Source organism: Ovis aries, chromosome 22 (assembly GCF_016772045.2).
Source record: "Ovis aries strain OAR_USU_Benz2616 breed Rambouillet chromosome 22, ARS-UI_Ramb_v3.0, whole genome shotgun sequence".
Taxonomy (NCBI): domain Eukaryota; kingdom Metazoa; phylum Chordata; class Mammalia; order Artiodactyla; family Bovidae; genus Ovis; species Ovis aries.
The window spans coordinates 27056698-27075584 of record NC_056075.1 but is presented as its reverse complement, the minus strand read 5'-3'; the positions used below and the strand labels follow the sequence as shown (position 1 = coordinate 27075584).

Genomic DNA, 18887 nt, shown 5'->3' with positions numbered 1-18887 from the left:
ATTCTAAGTGCTATTTTCCTGGTACTTAGAACATATAAGTGATGGATATTAAAAATATTAATTGAGCAACTACTGAGTACATGTACTGAAGAATGAATAAAAAGCAATTTCCTGTAATATCTGCATTTAACATTTCTCTCAGGATGAGAGAGAAGTTTGAAGAACTAGTATTGCCAAAGGGTTAGGTTCTTGGGTTCTCAAGTTAGACACACTGATGTGGAGTTCGTTCCTAAGGTTCTTGGGGGAATGGCCTTAGAGTGATTGGCCCCATCCAGACTTTGGTTCTTGCATGTGTAGAATGAGGGTGCAATGAGTCTACCACTTACACTGCATGGGGAGATGGATGTGCACTTGCTTGCAAAAAGCCTTTCATGTCATGTCTGACATTTCTTAAGTATTTAATCCATTTGGGGCACTGTGAATTTGTTCTCTCTTCTAATGAAGAATTCTTACTACCTAGTTCACTAAAAACAAAAGTAGCACTTCTTGTATAAAGTGACTTTCAATTATTAATTTCAATGAGAGAATATGGTGGATTGAATGATAATCCAGAAGTTATACCCGAGTGAGACATGATGATGTGAGAGATGACAGGAGAATCTAGGAAGAATTCACATGTGGTAAGAAGTTTGAGGAGTACCAGACACATTTCCAGGAAGACCGTTGCCCTTGAGAAGCTTACATGGTTGTTGAGAGCCGAGATGTAGATAGCATCTGTGTGAGAGACATATTGAAGGACAGAGAAGAAGAGATGGGGACAGTCAGGATCAAAAAAGAGGTTCTGGCTTCTGGTAAAGACTTACTGAGCTGGGTCTTGAAGGATGGGTAGGGAGAGGTCAGCATTGGGATGCTGTCCCAGGAAGTGGGGGTAGCCTTCATGATCAAAGAAAGGAAGACAAGAGAAGTAATGGTGGCACGTTGAGGCTGATATCCTGAGGTCAGGGCTTTGTGTTGTCTTGAGGTTTGAACTCTGACACTTTATGTTGAAAAATCTAATCAATGTGGTATTTTTGGCTTGTAGGATGTTAGAGAATAAGAAATAATTACTAATTAACTTTGAAACTTTTGGTATCATATTCCCCCATATGACAAAGAAATAAAAGTGGCTTCTCAACATACTCAGCATCTTTGTGCAGAATTGAGACAGGCAGAAGAGGTAATAGCAGCTCTTCCCTGAAGCGAGGCAGACTGCCAGCAGTGGGATATGCCATCTCCACAAGCATATCTTCCTGACCTCTGTGTTTATGTGAAGGCATGCTCCCAGTGGGAATACTACTCCACCCTCCACCCCGCAACCTGCCCTGTCATCACACCACAGCCCACCCCAGTGCACAGATGGGCTCATGATGCGGATGCAGAGGGAGTTGTCTGGAAACAAAAATGTGTACCCTCATCCTCAGCAGAAACCTAGACCTTAGACACACACACACACACACACACACACACATTAATACATATATGCATATATGTACGTACATACACACACACATATACACATATTCCACGTTTTTGGTATTAATACTGCTCCCTTAGTATCCAGAGTCCACAGTAAGAGGGTAGAAGTTCTAGAAACATAATGAGACCTCATAACAAGCCTGCACTGTGACAGGCAGGTGGGCTTCTCAGGCTCAGGGAAAAGGAACCATGAGTGGCACAAAAACCTAACAGCAGGCAAGGGTGCCCATCTTTGCAGACCAAGCCAAAGAAGCCTAAATAAACAGAGAAATAGGATAAAAATACACTCCAAATGGGATTTTCCTGGATTAAGTGCCTTGGCCACAAGAGGAAAATAAGCAGACCTTCTTCAGCTCTATCCTTTATTGTGATACATCCCCCTGGCTTTGCTAAGTTTGTACTCCTCAAGATAAGCCTGAAGGCCAGGTTGCCAGAGATGAATTACAAAGCTCTAGAGGCATTTGATAAAGCCAGACAATTGGGGGCCAATAAAGTCACCCGCTTCTGCAAATCAAATGCACCAGCTTCTAAACACGTGTAGCCCTGCTCTGACACCTGGGCCAAAAGAGGAATGGGGCGGGAAGTGGCAAGGGAACTACTGGAATGGGTAATGTTTTTTTTCCTTCTCTATGTCCTATAAACTACAGTGTTGCATTGTCCATGTTTGGTACTGCTATGGAGGGAAGATGGGTACAACTGTGGGAAAATTCTGATTTATGAAATCAAAGCTTTAAAGAATTGTCCGTATAGTGTCATTTAAATATGTAGCAGCCTCTCGAACATATGCAAGACCAACATGGGCTTCCCTGGTTTGTAATCCTTATGGAGCCAGTGTAGTGAATAAATAAACGTTGTTTGCAATTAACATGCCATTGTTAAGAGGTAGAGTATTTCTGGAAATTTACGTCTTCCACATTTGTGGAGGATCCACAGTGTGTAAAAAAGTATTCTGGCTACTGTTACAGGCCCCAAATGAAGCTTGTTTTCCTAAGTAGTTCAAAGTATTCCCCCCAGCAACTCATTTATACCATTTATTTGCTTAACAAACTTGTTGTTGCAAAAGAGTGCAAAGTTGGCTCAACTCTAAATTATCCCAGATGCCAAAACAGCAGGTACGAACTAATGAGGTTTGACTGTGTCAAAAGCAAAGGCAAAACGTGCGTGTTCTATTGATCGAAGCCCAGCCTCTTTGAATTGACAGTCAGAGCCGTATTTGCTGAAAGAATGTTGGAAGTCTAACAGATTTGGGTGTGAACCCCAAGTCTTTGTTATCCTCAGCAATTAGATTTCATTTATGCCTCAGTTTCCTCATCTGTAGAATCAGGATGATAGGTGCTGTACAGGTTTATAGCAAATATTGGAGGTTTTACCTAAAAAGGACTGGGTTTAGTGTTTTGTACATGGCAAGAACTGAAACCATGGTTTCATCCTTCTGCTTAAATTTTTTCGTATTATAATATAAAGGACCTGAGTTAAGTTAAATGGGTTCAGGTATTCTTTCTAGCTTATTCATTTAGTCTCTGCTTGTGCTCCAGAAAGCCACTTAATCTAAGTTTCTATTCCCTCATCCTTAGATGAGGCTATATCTCCTTGGCTTTCGTGAGGATTAAATGAGATAACCTTTGCAGACTGTTAGAATGCACCTGTCAACACATTTCAGACCCTTTTCTCACTACCAAGTTTTCCTGGATTGTTATAATTTAAAGTAGACTCAATTATGCATAAATATGTTGAATTCTAAAACACGTGAAAAATATGACACACAATTAATGATTTCTTCCTGCACAGTTTTGGCAACTTCTTTATCATTGCATTTTTCCTAAGATATAAAAAAGAAAAAGTAATCATGTCTGTAGAGTCAAATAAATAATAAGGGCTGTTTATGGTAGGATTAATAGTATTATAGAAATTGAGGAGGAATTGTTTGACAATTTAGGAAAACCACTACTTCTTTATGTTTAAAAGCTGTTTGCATTTGCTTAATGTATTTTGGTAGTTTAATAGATATTTTACAGAAAAAAAATAGTGATAGTCATTGGATCCAGAGTTTGCACTGATCTCTTTTCATTGCCCAAGGCTATAAATAGTGCAGTGATTTCATCATTAAGGGCAGGGGCTGTGAAACCACAGAGCTCTGGGTTAAAATCCTTGGTCTGCCTCTTACCATTTATATGACATTAGGTGTTATGATCCTGGGCAACTCACTTTACCTGAATGAGCCTCAGTTTCCTCAATTGTGAAACAGAGTAAATGATATTTACCCAAAAGGACTTTTGCAATAATTGAAGAAGATAAAGTATTTAAGACTATCAGTGCTTGCCTAAAATAAAATAAAAGTTGTCGCTGTTAAGTCACTAAGTCTTGTCTGACTCTTGGCGACCCCATGGACTATAGCATGCCAGGCTCCTCTGTTCTCCACTATTTCCTGGAGTGTGCTCAAATTCATGTCCATTGAGTTGGTGATGCTTTCTAACCATCTCATCCTTTGCCACCCTCTTCTCCTTTTGCCTTCAATCTTTCCAAGCATCAGGGTCTTTTCCAGTGAGCCAGTGCTTCGTATCAGGTGGCCAAAGTATTGTACCCCCTATTTGTTTATCATTTGCCAAGCACAGAGCCAACAGCATCAGTTTATCTCTAGGCAGCTGTAAGCTACTGTCAACCTACCTTAGAGGAGATAAGACTGTCAAACTTGCACTGGGCTCGCCTTGGCATAGGGGTCATGGGGCCGTTACATTGTCTCTCACAGCCCGGGGAGTCATGCATAAGCACAACCCTCACTCTCATTCCTTTAAGACAAGTGATCACAGTTAAGTTTGATAGTCTGGTTTCTTTTTTAAGGAAAATAATTACATTTCTTCTCAAATTGAGGTATTTTTCAGCCATGTCAATTTTTCCCAGGTAGCAGGGATAAAGGGAATGTTCTTGGCTAACAAGAAGATTGACAACCAAGTGAAGACTTTCATCACATACAACAAAGGCAGAGACTGGCGTTTGCTGCAGGCTCCAGACACAGACCTAAGAGGGGACCCTGTGCACTGCTTGCTGGTGAGTCTTCATATGGGGGTGAAATGCCCCACGTACTGAGGACTGGAGATGGAGGTAAAAAAGCAGAGGCACATGACCCCAGGGCTTCTTGCTCAACTGATGAACAGGAGCGGATGGGGAAGGGTGTGAAGGCGGATATAGGTAAGAGTCACAGCTTTGCTGCTTGTGATGGACCAAAGCCATAAGAAAACATAAGTAAGGTTCTTGCTTATTTCCAAGGATGTTCAGTTGCTGTCCAATTTCTGATAAGGACCACATATTGTAGCGTAAGGGAAACTATGATAGTTTCCATTTGTGGTGGGAAAAGATACGCTTACTTTCCCATGAATAACCTGTTAAGGATCTAACGACAGACAAATTCAGCTGTAAAGTTGATGGACTGAATGCAGAATTGTGTAAGTATATTTTCCAGTGGATATGCTTATTCATATTTTCAGAGAAATTTATGCCTCAAACAAAGATAAGGATCACTGATTTAAATCCTGAATCGGAACTCTTTATAATATGTTCCATTCATGTATGTCATTATATAAAGCTGGTATTGATAAACTATGGTCTGTGGGGCAAATCTAGCCTACTGCTTATTTTCTAAATAAAATTTTATTGGAACACAGTCATGCTTAACTACCTGTACATTGTCTATGGGTGCTTTTGCTTTATAGTGGCAGAGTTGAGTAGCCATGGGAAACTGTGTGTTCCATCAATGAGATATTTACTATCTGATGCTTAAAAACAAATTTTTTGACCCAGACTTTGAAATATGTCTTGTAAAAACTTGTCTAGCATTGGGGCAGTAAGTAGATTAGATCAAATTATTTTTCTATTTGATTATATGATGGTGTCCAAGAGGAGAATCACAAATGTGTCTTGCCTTCAAGGAGTTTGCTGTCTACTTGAGAGAGAATAGATTAATGAGTGAATGATTATAAGGTCACATCCTACTTTTCTTAGTATTTATGATACTTGCCCTTTACTTGACACATGAGTTTGATACTGAGTGAATGAAGGAGGGGAGCCAGGGGTTAATTGTAAAAATAATATATCATTAAATGCTAATTTCTAAAAAACAAATCCAAAGTTTCATTTAAATTCGTAAAAGGGAGAGAGCAGTCTGTAAAGCTAGAGAAGAGACCTCTTAGTTTTAGTAAGAAGGGCGTGATATATACCAGTTATTCACACCCACCAAACAATCCCAGCTTTATTTAATGTTATGCACACTGAGCATGCTTCCTTCTGTCCCATGAAGTCTGAGCGGTCACTTTGCAGGTTCGTCTCCTATAGCTGTAGGCAGGTCACCCTCCCAATGGAGAAGATGCCACAGCCATCAGTTCAGTTCAGTTCAGTCACTCAGTCGTGTCCGACTCTTTGCGACCCCATGAATCGCAGCACGCCAGGCCTCCCTGTCCATCACCAACTCCCAGAGTTCACTCAGACTCACATCCATCGAGTCCGTAATGCCATCCAGCCATCTCATCCTCTGTCGTCCACTTCTCCTCCTGCCCCCAATCCCTCCCAGCATCAGAGTCTTTTCCAATGAGTCAACAGCCATAGCTTGCCCTTATTAGCTGCAGAGGATATCACAGCTGTCATCATGCATCAGGGGAAGCAGTCTGACATTCTGCCTCCCGCTCAGCTTATATCCCTATTAGTGGCAACTTGCGGGGGGGAAAAAGCCAGTTGTTACTCAGTACACAAATCCAGTTACAGAGTAAGTGAATGCAGCAGTTATGTATTGAATGCCTACTCTATTCAAGGCATATAGCATTTAAAAATATTTATTTATTTTTAATTGATTGATGATTGGTTTACAGTATTGGTTTGATTCCTGTCATGCATCAAGATGAATTAACCATAGGTGTACATTATGTCCTCTCCCACTTGAATTTTCCTCATACCTCCCGCCCATTCCCACCCCTCTAGATTATTACAGAGCACCAGTGTGAGTTCCCTGAGTCATACAGCAAATTCCCACTGGCTATTTATAAGGCAAATAGCATTTTAAAAACATGCCCGCCTTCCTCATTCAGCTGTTCCAAGTTGAAGCCAAAGATGCAGGAGATGTCCCAGGGGCTTAATGCCGTCGTCCATCCCATCATGCATGTTGATGACTGCATGCCCGTGAGAAAGAGTCAACTGTGTCACCTAAAGAGGCTTTCCTGGGTGCTCTGGCATCATAAATGGACCATTAGAAATGCCTCTTACACAAAGCACTTAGTGAGACATTCCTTGCTCCGCCCCCAGCCCAGAGTTAGGAAGTCTAACTGCTGTGCCTCCGAGTTATAAGTGCTGTATCAGCTTACATCCCCATCTCCGCTGAGACCATCCTAATACAAGCATCATCATTCCTCCCTTTCCCTACAGTGACAGCTGCTCCTCCTGTCTCTACCTGGCAACTTCATCTCACCATAGCAGCCAATGCCACCTTTTTTTCCCCCTTAAATCTAACTTCATTGCGTTTAAATATGCATACATAAAAGCATTTAAAGAGTTTAGTGATAAATCTTGACAAATGTATAGACCCGTGTAATGGCTACCGCAGTCAAGATACAACATTTTAATCACTCTAAAAAATTGCTCTGTGCCTCTTCACAGTCAGTACCCACACCCTTGGCCCTAGACAACCTCCGATTTGCTTTCTTTCATGAGAGATTAGATTGTTCTTTTCTAAAATTTTACCTATAGGTGTCAACTTGAACTTTAAAAATTCAGACCATGTCCCTCCTTTTACTTAACCTTCTAATGACTTTCTAATTCAGATGGAATGAAATTCAGATATTTGACTGTTGCCTGCAAGATTCCACATGGTCTGGCCCCTGTCCATTTCTCCTGCCTGGTCTCTGGACTCTCTCTCCTTACCCACTGGCCATGGTGAGGGCAGCGATCGCGCCTTTCCATACCATTGGCTCACCTCACTCTTATGTTTTAGGCTCTGCATCTGCCATTATATTTTATCTCCTAAAATGCCCTTCTTCTGGTATGACTTTTTTCTTGGCATTCAGACCCTTGTTTGAGAACCTTCATCTCAGGAGCTTCCTTGAGCATCCTCTGAAACTGCACTTGGTCCAGTGTTGTCTTTTTTTTTTTTTTTAATTCAGGATCTTTCTCACTCTGAAATCAGCACATGCATCTGTTGACTTGCTAGTATATCTCCTCCCACTCACTGTGAGCTCCACAAGCATAGGGACCATGGCACTCTTTTTGGTCACTCCAAAGAGTTAGCTCAAGAGCCATACTTGACACATGGTGGGTGCTTAATGCTTGTGTTGGGGAGGGTGTTGTCTTTGTTTCAGTCAGACATGCCATCGACAGATGTTTGAGTTTCATATTTGGACTTTAGGGGAAGGCTTTCCTTGCCATTGATAGTCACACTGGAAAATGTGTTATAATAGCCACCTTCTGAAGTTCATGTGCACCAGTTGACCCCACAGTTAACAGAATCACTAGGCTCATTAAGACTGAGGAAAAATCAGTGAAGGAGATATAGATATATGGTACCCAAGAGTCTTTTGGCCTTCCTCCCTCTTTAATCTCATTATTTAATGTAATTTAAATCTGAGCTCTAGAAAACAGGCAGTAGAATGAGGAGAAGAAAATGAAAAAAATGAAGAAGAAACAGCAAAAAAACTCATACAACTCTGCCAAGGCACAGAGTAAGAAAGATCTTTGAGCTTCAGGAGACCCAGACTGTTAAAAACTTCCTTAGGTTTGGGAGCTGGTAGCAGAGAGGAGATAAACAGAGATTTTAGATTGTGAATACTTGGAAAGTGACAGTGTCACTGGAAACACAGTCTAGTGATTAGAAAAGAGATTTGTCTTTTTTTCCCCCCAGCAGAGTTGTTGCAAATGTGGAACAAGTTCAGAATTGCAGCCCCAAATGGAATGTTCCTGGTAAAATATATTATATAGAAATAAGACATCCAGGGTAATCTGGGCTGTATTTTTAGGACTTTCAGACTGATTGCCTGGAGGGCTCAGCTGGGATTTCCTTCCCCTGAAGACCACATTGTACAGTTGGATGGGGTGTTATAGGTCATGGTCTACCTGACTGCAGAACCTCAGGATTGGGCTCCCTAGAGGCAAAATGTGAGCTGAGCCTGTGACAAATCCTTGGGCCCCAAGGGAAAGCCTAGTGTTTCATGGAGAGAAACCATGCCTTCTTGATGGGTTCAGTTAGCGGCTTCCTCCTGGAGCTAAGCTGCAGCCGGGAGGCTCGACCCTGCTTCCTGCTCCTCTGCACGGGTTGCAGCTTTCCATATTCTGCTGAATCTGAGCAGTGCTGAATGCCTTACACCCAGCCAGCTGGCTGAGGGCCACCCTCTTCTTTGTCCCCGACTCCTTACAAAAACTTCAATGGATCCCACGCTCCAACTCAAGATCAGAAACTGTACAAGTGCGTGTGTAGGATGTCTTGTGTGTGTAGGATGTCTTGTGTGTGTAGGATGTCTTGGATCACTTAACCCTTCTCTGCCGGTCACCCACAGTGCCAGGAAGACAGCAATTCATTCGCAGATCAATTGACTTGAACAGGCATTCACTGAACACTTGCAGTGGCCAAAGGATTTTGTTGGTTAAAATAAGAAATACAAGAACAGGGCCAAAGAAAGGTGATTGGGGTCTAGAGGTCCACGGTATACTTCAAGAGCATGTGAACTCCCTTGATTTGAATGCAAACCTTTGTGTGTGCTTCCTTTGTGCACTTTTTTTGGGAAAGAGTCCTCAGTTTGCATCAGAATTTCAAAATCTGTGCTTGACCCCAGAAAGATTGATGACTAAGGATCTAGTTGCTCCTTGTATTGACCAGCTGGTGATACTCTATGCCCTATACCTATGTGTGAGTCAGAACCACAGGCAGCTTCCAAACACATGTGTTGGTCCCTCCGTTCTTGTAGGTCAGCTCCTAAATCATGGTGATTTCAGTGTACAGTTTTGTAGATTTTTAATATGAGAAGTGAAGGGAAATAGATAAAGGTCTTTGAGATAAGCTGTGTTTTAACTCATACTAAATTAGAGATAACTCATGCTGCAGTCCATGGGGTCGCAAGTTGGACATGACTGAGCCACTGAACTGGAAAGATACTCAGTATATGTTCCCTAATGAGGGAAAAGAAGGCAGGAGGGCAGAAATGGACAAAGTGCTTCCTGCCTGAGCAAAATGTGCCTAAGAACTGGAAGGCATTGTTCCATGTTTTCCAGGAGTTTGCAGTGGTTTGAGAGACAGTATAACAACCTCTCTATCAATCTTTGGTGACCTCATCTTAATAAATATCCCAAATTGTTCAAGTGTAAATGTTTAAGTTTAAAAAGTGAAGATGAATCACTTAATATCGTTTTTCTGCAAGGTGGACCATGTAACTTTCTAGAAAAAAATGGAAGAAAGGGAAAAAAAAAACAAAAACAAAAAAACCATAGAATATTTCCCTTGTACCAGTTGGGGGCAATCCAGTTCTACAAATGTGCAAGTGAGGGAAAAAAAAAAAAAAAGTACACGAAAGAGAGCGTTTGTAATGTTGCTGCTACTGCATGAACTGATGTCCTTTCTTCCCAAATTAATTTTTATCAGGCCTCTGAAAGCCATAGCAACAGAGCAGTGCTGAAATGACCAGCTGAAAATGCTCTCTTTCTCATGTAACGGCAAGTGCCCTCTCATACATAATCCTTGGGCCAGGTGACGACTTAGTTTCACAGTCTTCCGGACTGCGGGGTGATGAAGCATGTGACCAGTGGCTGACTTAAGATTGCCACCCGGGTGCTCTCTTGGACAGGGCTATCCTGCTCTGTTGGTACAAAAGGCCATCCACTAAGCCCCTGTGTCTAAGTATAGTAGTAATCGTTTCTTTGAATACCGTGGAGATTCTCACGTTATTCTGGTAATGTGGTTCATAACAATACCTAAGCCCATGTGCTTCTAGCATTGTTCTGAGTAGAACAGTAAAGTAAGGTCTTTCATGCCCTAAAGTTTAAGTATTTATTGATTGTCTTTTTTAGATTCTATGTGAGGTTTTACAGAAGATGTAAAGTAATACTTGATGTTTTCTCTTTATTTGTCGAGTGTATCTCTTAGGGCGATAAAACTCTGCATACTCGATGACATGATCCAGGATTGTGCGTGGTAAAATAAGCTGTGGTAAATCAGAGACAGCAAGATCTGATAGGTTGCAGTTGTCAGGCACATTTTTATGGAAACATGGTTTGACACCTCTGGTTATCCTGTCTCAGCATCTGCCTGAGAGTTGGTCAACACTTCCCTGGGGCCTCTGTAGGATGCAGTACCCTCGCTAATCTTCCTCTTGGACAAAAGGCAGCCAGGTTTTGGGGTCTGACTGTTTTTTTTCTTTCAGGGGTGGTCTTCTTTACCCTTATGGAACATTGCAGAGTACAAGTTCCATTTTTGAAAGTTGTACATGAAATTGTCATGCAAAGCCAACCATTTGTTATGGTAATCATTGCTTGGGAGTTTACTCCCTGTGTCGGCAGTGATGGAAATACCCTACTGTGACCCATCCTGTCATTTCACCAGTGTTTCAGCTGCTTTTACTTCTGAGTTTCATTTTCAGTTTGTCATTTACTCTATCCCATCTAAATGTAATCGCTGCATCTCTGTCGCTCTCCGAATATCTGCTGGCTGAGACTTAACAGAGCAGAATGAAAGTAATAACAGAGGTGCACTGGTGATTTCAAAACTCAAGTCGATAAGATTAGAAAATAATCTTCCTGAGAGATGAAAAGTGACGTGGGTTCAGTCACAAACTTGTCGATGATTCAGTACAAGACCGCTTTTAAATGAAATTTGTGTGAGATTTATTATCCTGTTTTTTTTTTTTTGAAAACTGTTGATGTCTTCATCTGAAAACTTGATCAAGTTTTGTATTCACAAACAAGTCCCTTAAATTTTCATTTAAATTGTTGTCTCTTGTGTGTTTCATCTACAAGAACTTCTATGTTGAATTACACTGAATCTGATAATATCCTTACACAGAACTATGTCAGTTATCTGGCAGATGTAAGGACAGTTCCACGTGTCATACAGCTTCTTCTACAGAACTGAGACCAAGGCTTCATATGACTAAGTGACTTCTTCAGAGCACCCCTAGCCTGGCTGCGCTTTCTGTCCAGTCTCAAACCCCATTTCTCCTCATTGGTCTTACCCAACTACCTGTTGTATTACAGCTCCACTCTTCTGCTCCTTTTCTTTGTTGCCTGAAATGTCCTTTATCCTCTGAGCATCTCATCTGCAATTCAAATCCTACCCACCTTTGCCTCAGACACCATTTTCTCCTTGAAATTTCCCCTTAACCGAAGTTAAATGTAGGCTCCTAACCCCTAGAATTTCATATTTTGTCTGTACTTATCTCATGGCTGTTAAAATATATTCCTTCATGGTAATCAATAGAAAGATCTTAAATTGTTACTCCTTAGTGGCAGAGACCAAACTTTAGTCAGTGGTAAGTCTTTCATAAAACTACACCATGTGTTTTACAGATAAAGTATTAAAATGTTTGTCGAATGGCCAAATGGCAGTTATATCAGTAGACTAGACTTGAAATGAAAATGCTCTCTCCTTCAACAGTTTGGCAGCTGTCTTATACTTAGTGGGCACCAGATATCTGTGGAATGAAAAGTGGGGGGATGGATGGGTGGGATGGTTGAATGAACGGATAGGAGCTCTGAATCTGAGCTTTAAACAACCGTTTAAATGGTGTACTTTCATGATCCTCATTTCTCCTCTTCTCAGCCCTATTGCTCCCTACATCTTCACCTTAAGGTCTCTGAGAATCCCTACACATCAGGGATCATCGCCAGCAGAGACACAGCCCCCAGCATCATAGTGGCTTCAGGTAAGCAGCTTGCCTGGTTTGCTCACTGCTATAAATTGTATTTATTTTAAGAAGCCCAGTAGCTGTGCTTGGAACTTAATGAGCAAGCTAAAAATATTTTTGAAAGGCACCTAAGCCACCGATCCTGAAGCAAGTATGCTGAAAACCCCTGCTCAGATAGTGTTTGCAGTGGAAATCCACCTCGGGCAGTGCACACTGCCAGCACAGACCATCGTTAGCTTTTGCAGAAAGTTCTCTTCACTAATGGTGATGTGCTCTCTCCAGGTAATATAGGTTCTGAGTTGTCAGACAGTGACATCAGCATGTTTGTCTCTTCAGATGCGGGAAACACTTGGAGGCAGGTAAGAAAGTATCCTGGTTAAGTTACTGGTGTTTAAATGTGTTAAAAACTGTCCAGATTGTTTCAGTTCTGGGAACTTAGTCACACATAAATCCTAAAGCTTCTCAATGTGTTTATTTCCTTTTTTGTTTTATGCATGGCTTACGGAAGTTCTGAGTTCAACAAATATTTATGAAATTTGATTTCTTTGCGTGATGAGTGAGCCTTTGCATGCATGCCTAGTCACTTTCATCATGTCTGACTCTGTGCAACTCTATAGACTGTAGTCCGCCAGGCTCCTCTGTCCATGAGATACTGTAGCCAAGAATACTAGAGTGGCTTGCCATGCCTTTCTCCAGGGGATCTTCCTGACCCAGGGATCAAACCTGGGTCTCCTGTATTGTAAGAGGATTCTTTACCGTCTGAGCCACTAGGAAAGTCCTAAAAAATTGACACTTTATCACAGCCTATATGTAAGAAAGTTTAAAAGTAACAATGAAACCAAATTAGATATGACTGAATTTTCCCCTTAAAAGAAAGCTGGAAATCTAGAGAGTTTATTATGTAGGGAACATGAAGCCTGGAAGGGAGATTATCTATCTAATGCCGGGTTACTTCTGTAAATTCCTCTTGCCTTGAAGTCAGAATAGAGGAGAATGCAGTGATTCAGAAAAAGCCATTACCCAGGTGGTGCTCTGAGATGTTTAAAGCTCATGTGCAGAAGACAGAGTAATAAGCATCAGGGCGCATATGTTAGGGAGAGTAGAAACGGAATCACTTTCAGCCAGTGTGTTTAGCTTAAATGCTTCCCCTTTCTTCTGAATGAAAATTAGATACTCCTAGCTTATAAAACAGGCGCTTAATGAGGTTTAGCAGTCCTAACAAAATAGGTGCCTAATGCTTGGTTGTTACACTTCAATAAATATGCTTTAATAAGCCACTGACATTTAATTATCATACAATAACTAGCACCATAAATTGAAATCTAATGCACAGGTAATCACATAGCAGTGAGAATACTGCGCTTTAAATTTTAGACAGAGATGCCCATGTTACGGTCTAGTTACCATCTCCTAGCTTCATAGATCTGCACTGTGATTCACATATTTTGAGAAGAGTGGGGCAGGAAAGAAACTTGCTTAAGAAATTCCAGGGGTTTTGATCTTGGAGATATATGCACTCAGTCACTCAGTCATGGCCAGTTCTTTGCAATCCCATAGACTGTAGCCCTCCAGGCTCCTCTGTCCATGGAATTTGCCAGATAAGAATGCTCAAGTGGGTTGCCATTTCCTTCTCCATGGATATATATAAGAACAGGCATTATTAAGCTTCCTATGGACAATAGTTAGAGGCCAGGGTCACATTTTTTTCCTTCTAACATCTCAAACAAAGCAAATAAGTCTCTCCTATAGTCCTGGGGTACATCTTGAATGTAAGAAGTAGACAGAGTGGCAACAATTATGTCTATAGTGTAATCACAGACAAGACTATACTAACAGAGTGACTGTGAGAAAAAAAGATGCATCTTGTATGGGGAGGTCTTAGAAATTGTCTCCAGCCAGTCTGCATTTGACCTCAGATTCCTCCCTCCACATACAGAAAGAGACTCGATGACAATGTACCCAAAGGTATGATCTCGTTTTGATCAGAATTACTCTATGACTCACTAGAGAATCCGTGAGTTGAACAGGAACATCTGTCCCCTGTAACACTTGGAAACTTTGAAGTAATTGCATGTGGAAAGGACACTGTCTTTCGCCCCGTCCTGGCATCATCCATTATCGTCTACCTGGTCCTAGGCAAGTCACCACTTCTTTCTAAACCTTCGTTTTCTCATCTGTGAAAATGAGAGTATTGGAATAGAGTGTCTCCAAGGTTTCTCTGATCTAAAGATGTGACCCAGTGTAACCGTTGCACAAATGTCAACATAATCATAAATGGAACCCAATAGAGCTCACCACAAAATGACAGAAATAGAAATATGAATACATAACTCTTCATCATTATTTAAATTTCTCTTGTGGAGCACCTAAAATCATTTTATGGAACTCCAGTGGTACATGTCACCCACCTGGGGAAGCATTGTTCATAACTGTGTCTCTCCACAGATTTGGGGAGACCCAGTTCTATCATGCCTACCAGGCTCCCCCATCCCTGGGATTCTCCAGGCAAGAATACTGGAGTCTATGGGGTTGCACAGAATCGGACACGACTGAAGCGACTTAGCAGCAGCAGCAGCAGCAGCAGTTCTATCATGGGGGCTCATGGAGAGATTATTTTTCCTCAAATGAAGACTAATTCTCTGAACCCTGGGTGTGTGTGTGGCGGGGTGGGGGGCTGTGTATGTGCTTTTCCTCTTCCAGATCTTTGAAGAAGAACACAGTGTTTTGTATCTGGATCAAGGTGGAGTCCTGGTTGCCATGAAGCACACATCTCTCCCAATTCGACATCTCTGGTAAAGGCACCTGTTGCCCCTAAATCCTGTACCCAGGCCTGGTTGCACACAGCTAAGACCAGTCTAAGTCAAGCTGACAGACGATAACTGTGCTTGGAGTAAATTATCATGGTCTCCTGGAGTATAACTTATACCTTTGCTTTATTATAAGAAGCAAGAGGAAAGGAGAGAGAGAGAGTGAGAAAGAGAAAGGAGCTTACTTCTGCCCTTTAGAGAGGAATTATATATGGTTTTGGAATGTGACAGCTCCCCTCTCCCCCATCAGTACCTCCAGCGCCGCACTCTTCCAGTACAGTCATGGGTAGGATGGTTGTCAAGGATAATCTCTGAATAGCTTAATTTCTCACAGCCACCTATCCCAAATATTGTCTCCTGAAGTTTAATGTTTGCATTCACTGTGTTCATTCTGCACAGAGATCAGCAGTGCGTGTCACTTCTGCTCTGATCCCATTTGGCCTCATTTTTGCGGGCAGGAGAGGGTGGTTTTCTGAAACTCTCCCTGTCGGTCTTCTATAGATGAACATGCAAGGCCTAACTTCCAGAGGGGTTTTCAATAGATTCCTTTATCTGTGTTTTTGAAAATGGCTCTCTCCACAGGCGGGTTCATTCAAAGTGAGAGGCTTGATTTTCCCTCCAGGGTTGGTTTCTTTGGTGGACCAAAGGGAAAGCTGCAGAAATAAGAGAACCAGAGGCTTAGCCTGAGGGAAGGCATCCCAGAGAAAGGCAGAGGAAAGGAAACAACATCCTGTATGACCATCAGAGATGCAGAGTCCTCTCTTACTTTCAAGAGCCTGTTCTGCACCCCGTCGCTCAGTGGGTCAGCCAGGATTTGTAACAATGTACGAAGGATACCACTAAGGGTTTGATCACATGGAGGTGGCTGATTCAAGTCCATCACAGTGGTCTCAGAAGGTGACTGTTCTCAGAATCACCTGCAAGCCTTGCTGCTAGATGACTGCAGGGTTTTAGAGAGGGTCACATTGAGATCTAAGACCTAATAAGATATCCAAATTAAAAAAAATTCTATCAGCGACTTACCATTCCCATTTCATACAGCTCTCCACTGATGTTATAATACATCTGGGCCCCAAATCACTTGGCTAGCTGTATATCCACCTTCTGATGTAATTAAGAACACTTATTCATATCAAAGGCTCACTTTGACAATGCCCCAGGTACTTCTAAAATATATTCTGTCCTGGTTGGTAGTATCTTTTCTTTGAAAGGATTTTCTTTTGAGAGCCTATGACTGTTATTTTTTTCTGTCATCAGGTTGAGTTTTGATGAAGGGAGATCTTGGAGCAAATACAGTTTCACATCTATTCCCCTTTTTGTGGATGGGGTTCTGGGTGAACCTGGGGAAGAGACTCTCATCATGACGTAAGTGGAAAACCGTGTTGTCTTCTGGTCTTCATAGAAATCCAGAAACGTGTGGTTTTTAGCTGAGCCTGTTCGCCTTGCTGCTTTCAGTTTTAAAGTTGCTAGCAAAGGCAGTGCATCTTACTTCATGATTCCCTAGCAAAGAAGAAAGAACAATGCAGGCATCCATTTCCTTGGCTCTTTGCTAGCTATTAGGAGACCTGTACTGTGGACTGGCAGCAACGTGGTACAGCTTATTTCTTCCTATACGGAATGAGCTTAGGGAAATTAGACGGGATTTTTTTTTTCAATAGAAGTTAAAGCTATTAATTTAAAACTTTAATTATAAACACGCTTGATATACAGACAATCACAGGCATATAAGAATGATTTCACTTTAAGACAGAACACAGAGCTTGATCACAACCCCACAAAGGATGTTATTTTTCCCTGGCTCTTTACCTAACCCAATTGTGAGGCATATTAGGGGAACCACGAGAACAGTCTGTTCTTGTGAAATTACATTTGCGCTCGTTCTTGTCTGGAAAGTGATGATCATTAATTTGTGAAAGGCTTGATTAATGGCTTGCCTGCCTGTGGGTTTCAAAACATGAGCTTTGAATTTGAAATATGAAACTCTGATTTTTTCTTCTCCTGGAAAAACAGAAGTGGAAAACAGAGAGGGAAGATTTTAAAGCAGTTGATCCCGTCGACAGTGAAAATTTTTAAATCAAAGTGAATAGTTGTTACATTTTCTGATATTTTTTCTCCTTTTTTAACAGTAGAAAAGAGCAACAAAAATTAATATGCCTAACAGTTACACTTTTGCCCAGTGGGTTAACCATTTATTATAATTTATCTTTATTCAGTTTTTATATTTACAAAACACAGATGAAAAAAGCTGATTGTAAAGGCTGCCTTGTAGCTTTTATTCACATTTACAATAGGTGATTCAAACACTTCATTAAGTAGCTGAGCTTCTCTGAGTCAGGAGAGTAGAATGAACAGGGTAGGAAGTAGTTATACCTCTTCAACCTTGTTGCCTACTTCTCCTTGGGAATGGTGGGAAGATAAAATAGAATGGAAACCACGGGACCAGGTAGATTAAATGCAAGAGAACCTGTATGTGTAATCTTGGACTGCACAGAAGGCAGGCTTTGTGATTGTTTTCTCATTTTTATCTTTTCTTTCTGGTCAACAGTTCTTGTTGTACAATATATAGCAGCAGGCTTTTAGTCTAATACCCCTGGGTTTTAACTATACCGGTTCTTGGTGATTTGTCTTTGGTTTTTAAAACTTGTTGAGCCTCAGGTTACCCACAGGTAAAGTGGAGTCAATAATAGCAACCCTCCTTGGAAATGTATTTTGGGGATCAAATAATACGACCGATATAAGATGCTTAGCATTGTGCTAACCTCGTAGTAAATATTCATAACTGTAAATATTTATAACTGTAGTTGTAACTGTCAGCATTGCTATTATTGTGAGTATTTGTATCATCTGCAGAGTGTTTGGACACTTCAGTCACCGCTCTGAATGGCAGCTAGTCAAAGTGGACTACAAGTCCATTTTCGATAGGCGTTGTGCCGAGGAGGACTACAGACCCTGGCAGCTGCACAGCCAGGTAGGGGGACAAGTGTCCTGGGTGGGAGGCATGGAGAGTACTGGGGGAAAGATCGTCATTCATATGTAGGAATCAGGGTTCTCTGGGCAAAAATGTCCATCTGGTGGTTCCTTATGTGTTCTGTGTGCCATGGCAGTGAACAGACTCGACATTTATAGCTGTTGTGAAGTAATTTATGTTTTTATTCTACTAGGGTATAATGAGATAAAATTCAAAAGGGCTTGGGTTAGACTTATGACTCAAAACAAAACACCGACTCAGCACAGAGATCCAAACATAATTTATCTGAGCATGTCATCTGTTTGCAGGGTGTGGGAGCAGGGGTGAGGAAAGGCTCTTCAGTTTTATCTAGCAATGCAAACAGAGACATAGAACAGCAAAATTAGGCTGAGTGAGGAGCGCCAGTAAAATTCTTCCTCCCCACCACTGTGATTCCCTGGGATTAGGCAGTGCTTCATGCCTCCTTCCAAGGTTCTTGTGTTATAAGGTTGTGGAATTAGTAGGAAAATTTCCTTCATCCTGGCCCCTCTGCTATTTCGCACATATTGTTGATAGAATGCTTGGATGAAAGCATCTCTCTTTTGATTTCCCAAGAACTCATTCTGCCAGCCTCTCAAAGGACATAGCTGGGGCCCTTGCTTGCAAAGCCATCACTGTGTTGAGAAAGTAACACAACATATACTCCAAACCTAGATTAAGTTGTATATTTATGTGTCGATGTGTAGTGCAGCTGGTTAAAGTGAGCTTGCTCAAAAAAGACAGTATCGAGTAGCTTAGACAAAAGTCTGTCTGTCC

General features: G+C 41.5%; 1 protein-coding gene across 5 annotated transcripts in view; it reads left to right on the top strand.

Moving 5' to 3' along the window:
* The window catches only part of SORCS1 (sortilin related VPS10 domain containing receptor 1), a 580387-nt gene that overhangs the window by 459590 nt on the left and 101910 nt on the right, over positions 1 to 18887 (top strand). For all 5 annotated transcript variants that reach the window (XM_042238470.2, XM_042238466.2, XM_042238468.2 and 2 more), the window contains exons 10-15: positions 4354 to 4500; positions 12233 to 12335; positions 12600 to 12676; positions 15018 to 15109; positions 16382 to 16489; positions 17975 to 18092. In XM_042238470.2, coding sequence (XP_042094404.1) covers positions 4354 to 4500; positions 12233 to 12335; positions 12600 to 12676; positions 15018 to 15109; positions 16382 to 16489; positions 17975 to 18092 — 645 coding nt within the window. The remainder of the gene's footprint in view (positions 1 to 4353; positions 4501 to 12232; positions 12336 to 12599; positions 12677 to 15017; positions 15110 to 16381; positions 16490 to 17974; positions 18093 to 18887) is intronic.